Source organism: Sesamum indicum, linkage group LG3 (genome assembly GCF_026168435.1).
Source record: "Sesamum indicum cultivar Baizhima isolate 11 linkage group LG3, ASM2616843v1, whole genome shotgun sequence".
In the NCBI taxonomy this organism is placed as follows: Eukaryota; Viridiplantae; Streptophyta; class Magnoliopsida; order Lamiales; family Pedaliaceae; genus Sesamum; species Sesamum indicum.
Genome location: NC_142659.1, coordinates 25,663,731 through 25,678,001, shown reverse-complemented (window position 1 = coordinate 25,678,001; position 14,271 = coordinate 25,663,731). Strand labels below are relative to the sequence as shown.

The 14,271-nt window shown below is 34.0% G+C and overlaps 1 protein-coding gene and 1 non-coding gene across 2 annotated transcripts; both read right to left on the bottom strand.

Moving 5' to 3' along the window:
- Window positions 1-4,508: 4,508 nt before the first annotated feature.
- LOC105159001 (putative peroxidase 61) lies at window positions 4,509-7,162 on the bottom strand. The gene is made up of 4 exons (XM_011075933.3): window positions 6,831-7,162; window positions 6,264-6,443; window positions 5,586-5,745; window positions 4,509-5,126 (listed from the first exon to the last, which is right to left on the bottom strand). The coding sequence occupies exons 1-4, from the start codon at window positions 7,086-7,088 to the stop codon at window positions 4,684-4,686; spliced, it is 1,041 nt and encodes a 346-aa protein (XP_011074235.1). The 5' UTR covers window positions 7,089-7,162; the 3' UTR covers window positions 4,509-4,683.
- Window positions 7,163-11,396: 4,234 nt separating this feature from the next.
- Window positions 11,397-11,468, bottom strand: TRNAG-UCC (transfer RNA glycine (anticodon UCC)). Its single transcript has one exon. It is a non-coding gene; the product is annotated as a tRNA-Gly (tRNA).
- Between the last annotated feature and the right edge of the window lie 2,803 nt (window positions 11,469-14,271).

Genomic DNA, 14,271 nt, shown 5'->3' with positions numbered 1-14,271 from the left:
TCATCATATTCTCTATATCCCATGAACACTCAATTATATATAAGTAAAAGTTACTATATATAACTGAGTTCTCATGGGATATGGAGAATATGATAGAGCAATGTAAGTAGAAGTTACCATATACAACTGAGTCCTCATAGAATACAGATAATGAATCCCATGAGGACTCAGTCATGAGCAGTGTAAGTAGAAGTTATCATATATAATTGAGTTCTCATAGGATACCGAGAATGAATCACATGAGGACTCAGTCATCATATTTTCCATATCCCATGAGAACTCAGTTATATATGGTAACTTCTATATATATAACTGAGTTCTCATGGTAAGTGACTCTCTCTCTCTCCATATATATATACACATACATGAACTCCCTTTTGACAATATTACATACGTATACAATGCAAGAGAACATGTACTCTCACCAACCCCAGCCCGCCATAGAGTCTGACGATGTTCGGAGGGCGCCCGGCGGCTTTCCACCTTATGTCTTGCCAGGAGAGTCTCCAAGTTCTCTTGCTCCGCCGAACTTCGACGGTCTTTTTTCTCCAATACAGAACATGAGTGCTCTTCAGAGAGAAAGTGATCAGACATTTGATACATATACTTATGTCTCGCCAGGAGAGTCTCCAAGTTCTCTTGCTCCGCCGAACTTCGACAGTCTTCTTCCTCCACTACAGAACATGAGTGCTCTTCAGAGAGAAACTGATCAGACATTTGATACATATACTTATCCGAGTTGGGCTGCAGCGGGCACGCCGTCGACGAGGGATGGATGGGGAACACGTACCATGTATCCGCATCAGATCTTGGGCATTCCCACTATTTCTGCACAGATGTATCGACAAGGTAACGTTGAAGTTCAAGAAAGAAACAACTTGCCCAACCATGAGGTGGCCTGGAACTGGTTTCAAGAAAACGAGAGCATGATTCTTGAAGATATGAGAACTGTATGGGGAGAAGAGCATGTCGAAACTGAATGGGGAAGAGAGAATGTCAATAGAGTCGGAGGGTTGTCGGAGAAACTCATCTTGAAGTATCTGAAGACGAGAGATTGTTGTACGGTTAACAATGACGGGAACCTTAAAATCTGCGTCGTGTGTCAGGATGATCTGTGCCAAGAAAACAGTACGGTCGGAGAGCTGGATTGTGGGCATGAATATCATGCTGCCTGCATCAGACAGTGGCTGCAGCAGAAGAACATTTGCCCTCTCTGTAAAGCCATTGCATTGCATTGTTTGTAGATGATGATGATGATGATGAGCAGAGTTGAATAGCTTTAGTCAGAATGATGTAAAGGGACATTCAATACTAATGTTTTGCTCTGTGTCTACGTCCAAGATTAATTCTATAATGAATTTCTTGGTAAAGAAATTAACCAATCAATTAGTTACTTGGAATTTATTACTATTCAACTTTGCTCAGATGTTTCTGGGACTGCAAAAATTATGTTCTCAGTTATATTTGATTGTTAATAGAATTTATATTGCATTGACTTTAATGGACGAAAACCAAAAAAAAAAAGTAAAGAAAAGAAAATTTAATTGGAATTTTTAATAAAATATATAAGTTAAAAAAAATAAGGCATAAGTATATTTTTAGTCCTGTAATTTTGGTACTTTGACATTTTTATTTCTTTTTTTTTTATTATAAAGTAATTTATAATTTTTTGACATTGCGCGATTTTAATCACCGCGATGTAGGATTTTTGCAAAAGTTGCCTGATTTAAAGATTAGTAGTTTTGTACATGGACTGGACCAATCTTGCCGTGGATTTTGTGACATTTGTGGCATGTTGACATATATTGCAATTTTGCGACAATCAAAACCCATCGCAATGTTTGTGATCAATTTTCACGACAATTTTGTGACAACTATGTTATTTTATATTTAAATGCATATAATCAGGTTAAAACGCAAAACCTTCTATTAGAATTATGAAATCTTGAGTTCGATCTTTGGACTATCCCCAAGGGATTTATGTGACAACTATGTTGTGACAATCAAAGTTGTTTCAACTTCACTATAAAAAGTGTGATGAATTTTAGAATGAATTTGCGATGACAATATTGTTGACAACTTAAATCATTGCTAACTCGTAATAAAATTTGTCACAGATTTTGGACGAATTTGTGACAAATTTTATTTTGTAGTTTTCAATGTTATTGATATAAATAATAAATTTTTAGAATCTTTTAATGAATTTATAAATTGTAGTAACTAAAATAACTTAATACAAAATGGAGAAAAAATAGAAATTTAGTGCAAAAAAAAGAATTTAAACTAAAATTAATTAGTTTATTCAAGAAGATAAATTGAGCTAGTCTAGATTTGTTGCCTCCTGATCGTCATCATGATCTCTACTGGTCGGTCCCTATTGTATGGTCGGTTGAAGGAATGGTAGGTGATTGAGGCATCCCCAAGCACTGCAACACAAGGCCCGTTATATGGCAGGGGTCCTGCATCCCATTAGAAGGTCCTATATGGTTTAGGTTATTAGCCATAGACTAAATTTCAATTATAAAAAGATTAAATCACAACGATCTTCTCTAGAATTTGTTATAATTATAAATATATTCTTTAATACGTATGATTTAGTACGGATTTAAAGTTCTTGAATCTTTACGTTGGATTTGGGCTATTTGAATGAAAATCCTTGAGAAAAAGGACCTGCAAAACAAAATATTAGCATTTCGATACTTAAATTAGTCCCAAAGTTAAAAATAGATAAATATAAAAATGAATGATGATGAGAAATTATGATAAAAGTGAGAATTTCATATATAAGAGCACAAGAGTAATAGAGTTGCTTGCCGAGGGGTACCTCCCCTACTTATAGAGGAGGGATTCCCCTATAACAGGAGTCCTGCTGAGAAGAATCCGCATGGCCAGAGAAAAAGGCAGAATTTCATGGATAAAGTTCCTCCTTGTTCGTTCCTTAAGCAACAAGTCTCCGAATGAAGGGGAACCCCTTCCTTATGCAGACTCCAACTTGGTGAGGAGTCCTTTTAAGTTGAAGAATTCATTCTCTTGAGGACACCTTCCTTCTTTCGGGTTGGGTTTGAAAGGAGCAACAGACCTTCGAATTGGACTTCCTCATTGAGCCATATTTGACAAAGCATGCTTTCTTCCTTAACTGAACTTCGGTGTAGGGGGTACCCCCTTGGACCGGATCTAGCGGGCCTCCTTTTAGGTCGAACTAGGTGATAGGATGTCCTTTCCTTGGGCCAAGCATGGCGATTCAGGCTGCAGACTCTCTCTTGGGCTGGTGAACCAGTATCTGGGCTCAACACTTCTTATTGGATTAATCTCTTTCGGGTTATACCCATCATTCTTGTTATTTGAAAATCACAAGTACCCCACTAATATTAGATGAAATTATGTAATTCTCTAATGGATGTATGAAATTATCAATTTTACCCTTAGTGTATTTTTTTTTAAAAAAAATAAAAATATATAAAAAAGATTGAATTGTGTGGATGAAAAAAAAATTTAAAAATTATAAAAATAAATTATCTTCTTAGTCCATAAAAGTATCAAGAAATTTTAAAAAATAAATAAAATTATATCTACAAGGGTATTTTGATCAGTTCACTATAAAAAAATTGATGTAACCTATCGAATTGGGCTAATTGTTAAATGATTGTTATCAAGAGGTATTGATAAGTTTTTAAATTTGTTTTGATACCACAACTATGATTAGTGTCGCTTTTATTTTCTTAAAATTAATAATCACTCAATTTTAGTTCCAAAAAGTCACGTGTGTTGTGGTTTTGGGATTAAAAAGGTTGTTTGGAACTAAAAAAATATTGTAATGTTATGATTAAAAAGATCCAAAATCACATTGTTTGGAACTAAAAAAATATGATTTTGAATTTATAGGACTAAAAATGTCATATATTATAGTTGTGGTATCAAAAAAAATTCTATACTTATTTTATGGAATTTAAAAATATTTTGTCGAAAAATGGAAACCCCCCCCCCCCCAAGGATTGCAGGATTTGTCCGCTTAACCTACAATTTTTAATTGATTTTAAATTTTTAAGCATTAATAATTATATATATAAAATATAATATATTTATATATACTATACATCTATGTATAAATATTAATATATAATAATATAATTTTTATTTTTTTTTCCTTTCTTCTTCCCTAATCGCCACCCGCCGATCCTCTTGCCTCTTCTTCCACCTCGCTGATCCGTTCCTCCCCCTCCCTCAAATCTGTCAGCGCTCCGGCTCCCCCTTCCCCCTCGCCTCCCTGCCCCGCCGCTTCAGATCTCTCTCTCCCTTCCTCCTTCCCCGTCAGCCAATCCCTGTTGCCCCTTCCCCCTCCGCCTCTCTCGTCTTCGCCGCCTCCGTCGCCGTTATGAATATTTTTATGTATATGTAGTTATATATATCATTATATATAATATATATATAAATATTATTATATCTTTTTTTAAAACACAGGGAATAAATTATTATATTTTTTTAACATCATAAACTTGAAGAACCATCAATTTACCGACATTTCGAATGATCATGTCAAAACCTGATATATCAGTATACATGAAAGAAAATACACATTACAAATCAATGAAAATTTTACACAAATTAATATATATATATCCATTTTTGATTCGTGTTATTGATCAATATACTTCATCTTTGTCCTGACTGTAAAACCAACACATCCTACTTTAGTTTAGGATTGTTCTTGTTTGTGACACGACAGTTGTGGCGGATCTCCCCCTGCTTCCCCGTCAAAACCTTGAGACTTCCCATCCTGCTCATGGATAAAGCAAATTCCCTGCGAAACTGCTCGAATTTCCCAGCATATTCCAGCACCAGCTGTGTCGTGTTGTAATTGAATAGCAGATCTTGGTCCACCTTGAGAACTGAATCATATGACAACACGTTGGAGTAGTAGTTGTTGGTGAACCTGTATCCATCTCCTTTCTTATCAGTCAAGAACACTGTCGGGTCCTTCTGGCCCTTCTTCAATGATTTTGGGCATTGCTGTCTTAGTTTGTCTAACGAGGATTTGCTCATAGAGGGATCTGGTTTCCCTGTTTTCTCGAAATTGTAGAGGCGATCATGAATGGCTGCGCAATGCGTTTTGCCTAAGGTATGTGCTCCTGAATGACAAAAGCAAATAAGGGTGACGTATGTTGCGTTTAATTATTATGGTCAAAAGTAAATAATCACGAGGACTACTAATTAACTATGATTATGTAATAATTTTATTAAATGTTCTTTTTACGGGTAAGGCTATGGCAAATTTTTATAAACAATGGTCGAAACTTGAACCTTCACAATGGTTCGTTTGAAAGCCAAGTATAAGTTATTTAGTCACGATTTTAAGTCGTAGTCATTTATAATGTAGAGGATAGTTTAATTTTTTTTAAGGTTCAGTTGAACCAAACCAATCACTGAGCAAGTGTCTTGTACGTTTTACGTGATTGATCACTTTTTTTAAATTGTACAATAATCACACGACAAATATGCTATACTTGTCATATAATTAGTTCAACTCCGTTCAAATCTAATTTGATTTAGAATTTTTCGTATAGCGATTAAGAAGAGTAAGGAGTGACCTAGTAGTGTAGCATAATCTTGTGCATCCAGACCCTTGGATTTGAAGAATGCCAAGCCTTCTTCCAAGGAAATTGAGGGAGATGGAAGATCCACCCATGCTGCTTTTGATTCTAGTCCATCTCTTCTACCCAGTAACACAGGATATGACGGTGCTCCTGCCTGTATATATGCAAACAAGGTCATTCAATTTTACTACCATTTTTAGAAGTTATTCTTCTTAGTTTTAAGGTTCTTTAGTTCGAAACATGAAAATAACGGAAAAATAATAATTCTCGTTCTATAAATATGAATGAATGACACTTTTGTTCTACCTCAGAAATTTATTCTGGCAAACAAGGACAATAACTTTAAAATAATAACACATTAAGGATGATTTGTCACCGAAAATTGTGACATGCACGTTTCAACCCAAATTTGTAACTCGAGCGATAAAAATGTCCTCAAAGTGCCATTCATATTTTTTTTTAAATTATTGTCCTTCATTGCCAAAATGAATTCGAAGTGGATCCTCATACTTGCAGAACGAAAATTGCAATTTTTTCAGAATAATAGTTGGTATCAACTTATTGGTAGTCATATTGAATATCGATCGTTATGCATTCTAATAGCATTCAAACATTCATTCTAATGGCATGCAATTTTCTCAAAGGAAAACGTGTAAGAGAAAGGGCAATTACTAGATGAACAGCGTCTCGGACAGCAAGGTTAAGTATGTCGGCACAAGAGACTGTTCGAGGACACCTTTCTTCCAGCACTGTCTTGATCTTGTCGATCAATATGAATCCGTCCAACCCTGAGTTCTGTGGAGCTGCTTTCTCTGTGTGAGGCCCATCTAGCAGAATTGATCCGTCACAACCCTAAATTGCGTAGTCGATTATCATCAATATTAATTCCCACAAAAATTTAACCTATGTTTTATTTCGAGGCTAATATTATTCAAACATAGAGCTAATTAATTGACAAACACTCATAGCATTAACAGAAAAATTAGTCGATGTTGATCTTTTATTACACTTTCATGTCAGAACCGGTGTCACACGAGTAATTAATGATTGTCCACACGTATTATAATAGAAAACAGCATACAGTACACGCATGGATATGACTTCGATTTATGACATGATTGTACAATAGAAGATCATTTACCCAAATCAACAATTAAAAAAGAAAAACATTAAACCGATCAAATCTTGCAAGAGAATTTTCCGAGGAAAGGTAAAAAACCGAGCGAAAATAAAACTTACATTAACCATGCAATCAGCATAGAGCAGCTTAACTAGCTTGGCAGTGATGCTCTTGTCTTTCTCCCACCACAGCTTCACTTGATACGTCACATAAGCCTCCACATTGTCACAAGTGTTGAGCTTCTTGTAAAACTGTCGCTTCAACGGCTTTGCATCGGGCGGCAACGTCACCGCCGCGTGCATCCGCCCCACGTAGAAGCTCAGCCCTAGCGCCACCACCAGAGACACCAACATCAGATTAAGCCCTTCTCCCTTCATACTTGTGTTTTCTTGAAGGCCGCCGCCGTAGACGATATCGATAATGTAATCACTTAAGGCTATATTTTGTATTAAAATTGACAAGTGATGGTTCATGCAAATGAATGAGACTTTCTATATATAGAGTTGATCATGCAGTGTGAAACCCTAGAATGCCAAGCTGGAAACGTCGTTGAAAATTCCAGATGTTTACTTCATCAGTTAGATTAGGTTTTATTAAATTAAATTCTGTTCCTATTAAATATATGCATCTGACGTTTTGGTCCTTTTAAGACACAGAATTTGCGATCTGATCCATCACTTTTATAAAGTAGAACACATTTTATTAAAAATCTAAAATTGGCCGGGAAAACAACACGTGTAAGTCACGTGTGTCCTCAAATTTAAGACGGCACATAGATTTGAACGTACCAATTTCCTGTAAATTTAGAACTTCCGACAAAACACATCCTCAAATAGCGAAATTTATAGAAGTATGGGACCAAATCGCAAGTTTTATTTTTTTAAAGAGCCAAAGCGCCATATATTAATAATTATAGGACCAAAATTGTAATAGACCCGTTAGATTATTTTTCCTCAGCGACTTTTTTAATTTATATTTCTTAATTTTTTTCGTGTATTAATTTTGGGGTAGCCATGTTCAATGCCACTTGTTCAGGAGTTGAGAGGAGGGTTTTTCACGTTTATTGAGGTTTCTTATATTGTCCTAATATAAGTGCTAATTACTCTATCTTAATGTGTGTAGTTGTCTATATTTATTGTGTGCATGCGTTGGAAAGAAGGCAATGAGTAGATTTCAGGTCATTCTGAAACATTTCCAACCATCAGTTTAAGTAAATCACAAGACTCTTAATCTATTGTCAACTCTTGAAATGTCTGAGCAAGGAAGAATATTAGAGAAAATATATATCAGATAAAATCACCTGAGGTTTCATATATGTACAGTCTCTTGAAAATTAAATACCACAGTATACAAGAACCTAGAGTTTGAAGGAACTAAAGAAAATATACAATAGGGTTTTTATGATAAATGAATTTATCAATCAATCTTCCGAGATAATACTATTAGGCTTCTTTATTTCGCGTGATTGGATTTAAGTGGTATAAATAACTTAAAAGTTGTAATTCCAGTCATAATCAGCTACATTAGCGAGCTTTAGCTACTAATACGTAACGGGCCGATTCAAAACAAAGTAAATAAAAGTTAAAGGTGATTAAGTCGAATATCCCAACTAATAAATCAAAGTAAAGGTGGTCTTAATGTGCTGGGATTCATAACCTTACAAACAAGAATGGAATTGTAAAAGAGGGTATTGCATTTTTGGCATCACAGTAAATTTGGTACCATGCTATTTCAGTGAACCAAATTTGGTACTATAAGGTGAGTCAATTGTACAATATATATATATATATATATATATATGTGTGTGTGCGCGCGCGCACGCTCATCTGTATAGCTATTAACTTCTTAATGAAAAGGTCAGATGAGGAGCAAGCATGTGGCCGATAAATATTGAGTATTGGGATGTAAAAAGGGATACAAATAGATAAATTATTTATTTGAATTTGAATTTGAATCATAAAAAAATTATAAAATGAAAGTTGAATTATCTATCCCTAAGACAATTAGTTAATAATAGTCTATTATATGAACAAAGTCAAGACAACAGACTTGACAATGACGTGCAGTGCACGTGTTCATTTCAGTAAAATATTAATGAAGGTATTTATTGTGCTAACAATCCTGTTTATACGATACTATTTTTTGTCTACTAAAAAAGCATAATATCGAACTTACAAAAAATTATATAATATGGTATCAAAAATATAATTTCTCTCGCTTTTTTTTAATTAACCGCCCAACACTCTAGATGTAATGGCCACGTGAGTTTCCGTTAACTTCATTGTACATGTGTAATGTGCAACTAAGCCCCTTATGGCTCCAAACTTCATCAACTGAAAGAGTATAGTACCAAACTTGCAAGACCCTCTTATATTTTGGTACAAAAAATGCAATTTTTTTTTTAAAAAATTCTATTTTTCAATTTAACAATAAATTTTAAATTTGTTTTGTTAATATTTAAATTATATATCATAAAAATTACAATTATAGCCCTATAAGTATAGAGAGATAGTAATTTTGATCCTATTAAAATCAACTTCGGCAATATAAGAACAATATCTAATAAAAAATTCACAAATTGGCCGAAAAAGTACATGTGTTAGGCAGTTGACGCGCTAATTTGGATATTTCCAATCAATTTATGAAATTCTTATTAGAATTTTCCTCAGATTGCCACATGGCCGCCCCTTCAAGTGACTATTCATTTTTTAATTATAGGATCAAATGCTAAAATTGATTTTAACAGGATCAAAATTATCACTTCCCATATACTTAGATGACTAAGATTGAAACTTTTCCCTCATAATTTTTTACTTGGTCAATGAAACATTACTAAAGTTTTGAGGATCAAAAATTTACTTATCTGATATCGTAGATATCTACTAACTTCAAGTTCAGGTTTCAGATTTAAGAATTTTGACTAACTATATATATATATATATATTATAAGTAAAAAAACATACCATTTTTTGTGATTGAAAATCATTCTCAGTTGCAAAAGAAACACGTATAATACACCACCTCTTTTGAGGGGGTAATTTGGTAATTTTTTTTAAAAATGCTTATTTCGAATATTACAGGGATGGTATGCATATTTTCCCATATCATAAATATTATGAGATGTTTTTACATTTTGATCAAACTTTACATGCATATGTTTACTTGGGCAATATATAAGTAGAGTTTGACTTGGTATTGGTAGTTAATTCCTAATCCTAAGCCAAAAGCTTCTAAACAAGTTGAGCAAGTTGAAGTGTTTTATTACTACGATGGATTCACACAAATGCGGGATTTGCTTAGAAAAGCTGTTTAATTTGTCGTGAAGAATAATTTACACTGAGCGTAAAAGACTTCACAAAGTGTGTGTGTGTATATATATATATATATAGAGAGAGAGAGAGAGAAATGGGATAGCCGACCACGGATTGAGCACTATTATTTGATCCTGAGACATAAAGTTTTCTAAAAGCTACGTACATTTGTGTTGGCTTTTGACCACATTATTTAATTGCCCTATACGTTGCATATTAATTTTAAAAAGCTCTTACAAGCTGTGATTATATAAGTTTACATTAAAAGGTTTTCAATATTTAAACAGAAAAAATTTACTATTTTTGTCTTGTGTAGCTTAAGAGGTGACAAATTTGATCTGCATGAGTTTATTTTCATAATTAAGTCATACGATTGGCGAGGCTTCAGGCGCGCGCACGTCAGCAGTGCAAAGGCTCCAAGCGCGCGTACATCAACAGCGGTCGGCCCAAGAGGTTACGTAGGTTGGCTAATTTGATCATAAACAGGGTTCCTTTAGCTATTTGGGCTCTATAGAGCTACTTAATTGCAACATATCTTATATACTTATTTTGGGTCACTGACAACTCCTATAGATGGGCAAAAAATGATTAATGGCTATAATTTTAATGGTTATGAATTAAGAATCATTGTAAATATTTTTTATTGACCATGATTAAATAAAATCGTGCAAAAACATAGATTTTTTATTAAGAAAAATGTATTTGTCATGACAAATGTTTTAGACACCCTCACACATATTACAGTCAACAACTGTTGCATGACCGTGGTTAGTTACTATTGCTACAGCTATTTTGTTATTAACCATATCAATTAACCATAGTTAAATATTGTAATTTCTATAGTGCATAAGGCATCATGTTTGTAGACTTGTAGTCATTTTCTTTCAAGTGATTGAACATTTCACATTCTTTATCAATGGATTGCTATCGAATATGACAATGAGGGAGGAATATTGTCCTGAAGAAGTCTTTTTTTTTTTTTTTGTGAAATTCAAAATAATTTCGAAATCTTTGAACTGATCAAAGTAAACTGGGGCTTATAAATTTATTAGTTTAAGTGAAGTGGGCTTGAGATTCTTAAACCTATCTTCGTCCCACTGTTATGATTCGCATGAAATATGGCTCTTCACCATTCTCATCATTAAAAGGATGTTTTCATATTCGCACATTTTCCGATAAGTACTGAATTATTGTACAAATTTAAGAAAAAGTAAATACAAATTACCATCTAACAAAAATGTACTTATAATTAAAATAAAAATCAGGAGATGTGGATATAATTCGCCCCAAAAGTTAACTTATAGATTTTCAAAATTCAGAAATTGATGTTTGCTTGTTTGTTTCTTCAACACAGTAACAAAAATTTTATAATAATGCGTTTGCCGGGAGTCGAACCCGGGTCTATTGCTTGGAAGGCAATTATCCTAACCGTTGGACTACAAACGCTGAATGAAATTGAACTTTGAATTTTTAGATCATATTGTGTGGAGGAGCTCACAACATCTAAAATCACAAATATTTTAAGAGATTATAAAATCCTTTAAAAACCATAAAGTGCTCTTCTATTTTTAAATTAATCTTAATAATCAACTTGATTTTGGTGATACTAATTATAAGTTTATTGTTATTAATATCTTCTTAATTTATTCAAATAATTCAAGAAAATATCTTCTAAAATATATGAATTTATAAGATATTTTAAATAAGTTTTGCCCAAAGCTCTCTTATTTTACTATATATCAAATTAAAAGGTTTTATTCCAGTCAAATGATTCACAATGGTTCAATGACTTTATCAAAAATATTGTAAGATATTCACTTGAACGTTTTGATATAAGAAACTTTCTTTTTTATTGAGTTTTTCTGTTAACAATGGGGTATAATTTGAAAGAATAAAAGTTTTAACATAATTTAATAATTACAGTATTTTTAGTAAAAGTTACCCACTGAGGAAAAAAATAAATATATAGTGGTAATAATAAAAATTAAGGAAAAAAATTACAAGCAACCTCCTTTTAATATTGTAAATGAGCAAATTATCTCCATATAGAAAAATCAAATAGCAATTTACCTTCCTGTGTTGTTAAAAAATACAGTAATTTACCCCCTTGAATTTTTTAAAATAAAACAATTTTATCTCCTTAGACAGGGAGGTAAATTGCTTCTAAGGAGGTAAATAGTTTTATTTTAAAAACATACGGAGTAAATTGCTATTATTTTTTTTTTATACGAGGGTACTGTATTTATTTGCAATATCATAAGGGGGTAAATTGCATTAAACTCAAAAAATTAGTGACAATATTCATTAGTTATATATATTAATTTACCAAAATATTTATTTAATCATGATTATAATCATCTTCACAATTTCATTAATAACAAGAATTATGTAAGAGTTATCACTATTAATAGTTAATAACTAAATAAGTGTACATAAAGTTGTGATTACAGTATGTAGCAAAATCAACAATTTAGCATAATAAATATATTTGTTATTATAGTTGAGTTCTCACTACATATCAATATATATATATATATATGTTTGAATAATTATGAATACTGACAATCGATCCACGCCTGTCAGCCCAAGGTGCTTGGCGCTCACATGGCAATTGAGTTGGTCATTCTTCCTAGTGGCAAGAGATCATTTGTTCCAAAAGTGAACAGGCGCCCACATAGACTGTGACAAGGACAAGAAAATAATGATTGGATACTGCTCATGCTACCGACTACTTTCGAAAAGCTCGGGGCGTATCCCTCAAGAAGCTTATCCCATCAAAAATTTTCTCACGGCCAAGACTCCTTGAAGGTTTCTGCCAACAACTTCCAGATTTTGGGGAGACTTATCTATAGTAACCACTGACCCGAGTCTCCCGAAAAATTACCACCTCATTCGCTCGGGGAGACAGGTCAGAAAGCCAGCCCTTCCCTCCAGTTTAGGTTAGCGTTATCTTAACACAATCACACATATCAACTCACACTTGAGCAATCTTATCAGCAAATTTATTATTTCACCTTTTAATAATTCATTGTTATTTTATTCTTGCTGGAGTTTATCTTTCCACAATCATTTACTGACTTGATCGTCATAATGCTAACATCTTTTGTATAGGTCCTCTTTCTTAGACTTGTTAAATATTCGACCCAAAGATTTTCTGGTTCAAAGACATCATTAATGAGCATTTTTTGCTCGCATCAAGAATATATATATATATATATATATATTAATTATTGTTAGTTGAAATTAATAATATAATAATAATGACATTTTGATAATTTTGGTCTTTATTTTAACGAAAGAGTGATAAAATCAGAGATAAACTCCATGAATCACACAAACTAAAACTGAAGAGAATAAGAATTCACTCTCATTCTTTTTGGAAAAAGATACAGCAGAGTTTAAATATGGATACAGAGGTCGGTTGAGGAAGAAATATCTGTTCAACTAACTACAACTGAATAACAGACTAGCGGCCACGTCAACAGCCACCTAAGCTACTAATTACAGCTAATAAAAGTGTGAATTACAATGACAGAAACGTTAGCAAGGAAAACACGTCTTCAGGGGAGTTCTTGTTCTTCTGCAGAAACAGAGTCTGGAACTGGAGTTGCTTCTGTTGTTGTAATGGAGGATGAAGCTGACTTTAACATCCCCCCCTCAAGTTGGGCGTGGGTGAAAGAGCAGAGACCCAACTTGGATACAAAGGCAGCGAAGGACGGACCAGGAAGAGACTTAGTAAACATGTCGGCAATCTGCAGCTTGCCTGAAATGTGTGAAGGAAGGATGAAGCCTGACTTGAACTTGTCACGAACCAAGTGACAATCAATCTCCAAATGCTTCGTGCGCTCGTGGAAGACTGGGTTCGCGACGATGTGCAATGCAGCCTGGTTGTCGCAATACAAAGAAATTGGAGTCTGAACAGAAATGTGGAAATCTTTCAGGATATAAGAAAGCCACTGAAGCTCGCATACAGTGGCACCCAAACTTCGATATTCCGCCTCCGCCGTGGATCTAGAAACGGTGGATTGCTTCTTCGTCTTCCATGAAACAAGAGCATCACCCAAGAAGATACAATATCCACTGAGAGATCTACGAGTATCCACACAACTTCCCCAATCCGCGTCGCAGTATGCTGTGATCGTGGAAGAAGCAGAAGCAGGGAGAAAGAGGCCCAAGTCTGGGCAGCCTGCTAGGTAACGTACAAGATGCATTGCAGCTTCCAAATGGTCTTGGCACGGCTCGTGAAGGA

Excerpts from the sequence above, each read along its gene's own strand:
- LOC105159001 (XM_011075933.3), bottom strand. The coding sequence starts at position 7,088 with ATGAAGGGAGAAGGGCTTAATCTGATGTTGGTGTCTCTGGTGGTGGCG. Across the intron at positions 6,444-6,830 it reads ATGCTGATTGCATGGTTAAT|GGTTGTGACGGATCAATTCT; the intron begins GTAAGTTTTATT and ends TACGCAATTTAG. Across the intron at positions 5,127-5,585 it reads AGATTATGCTACACTACTAG|GAGCACATACCTTAGGCAAA; the intron begins GTCACTCCTTAC and ends TTTGTCATTCAG.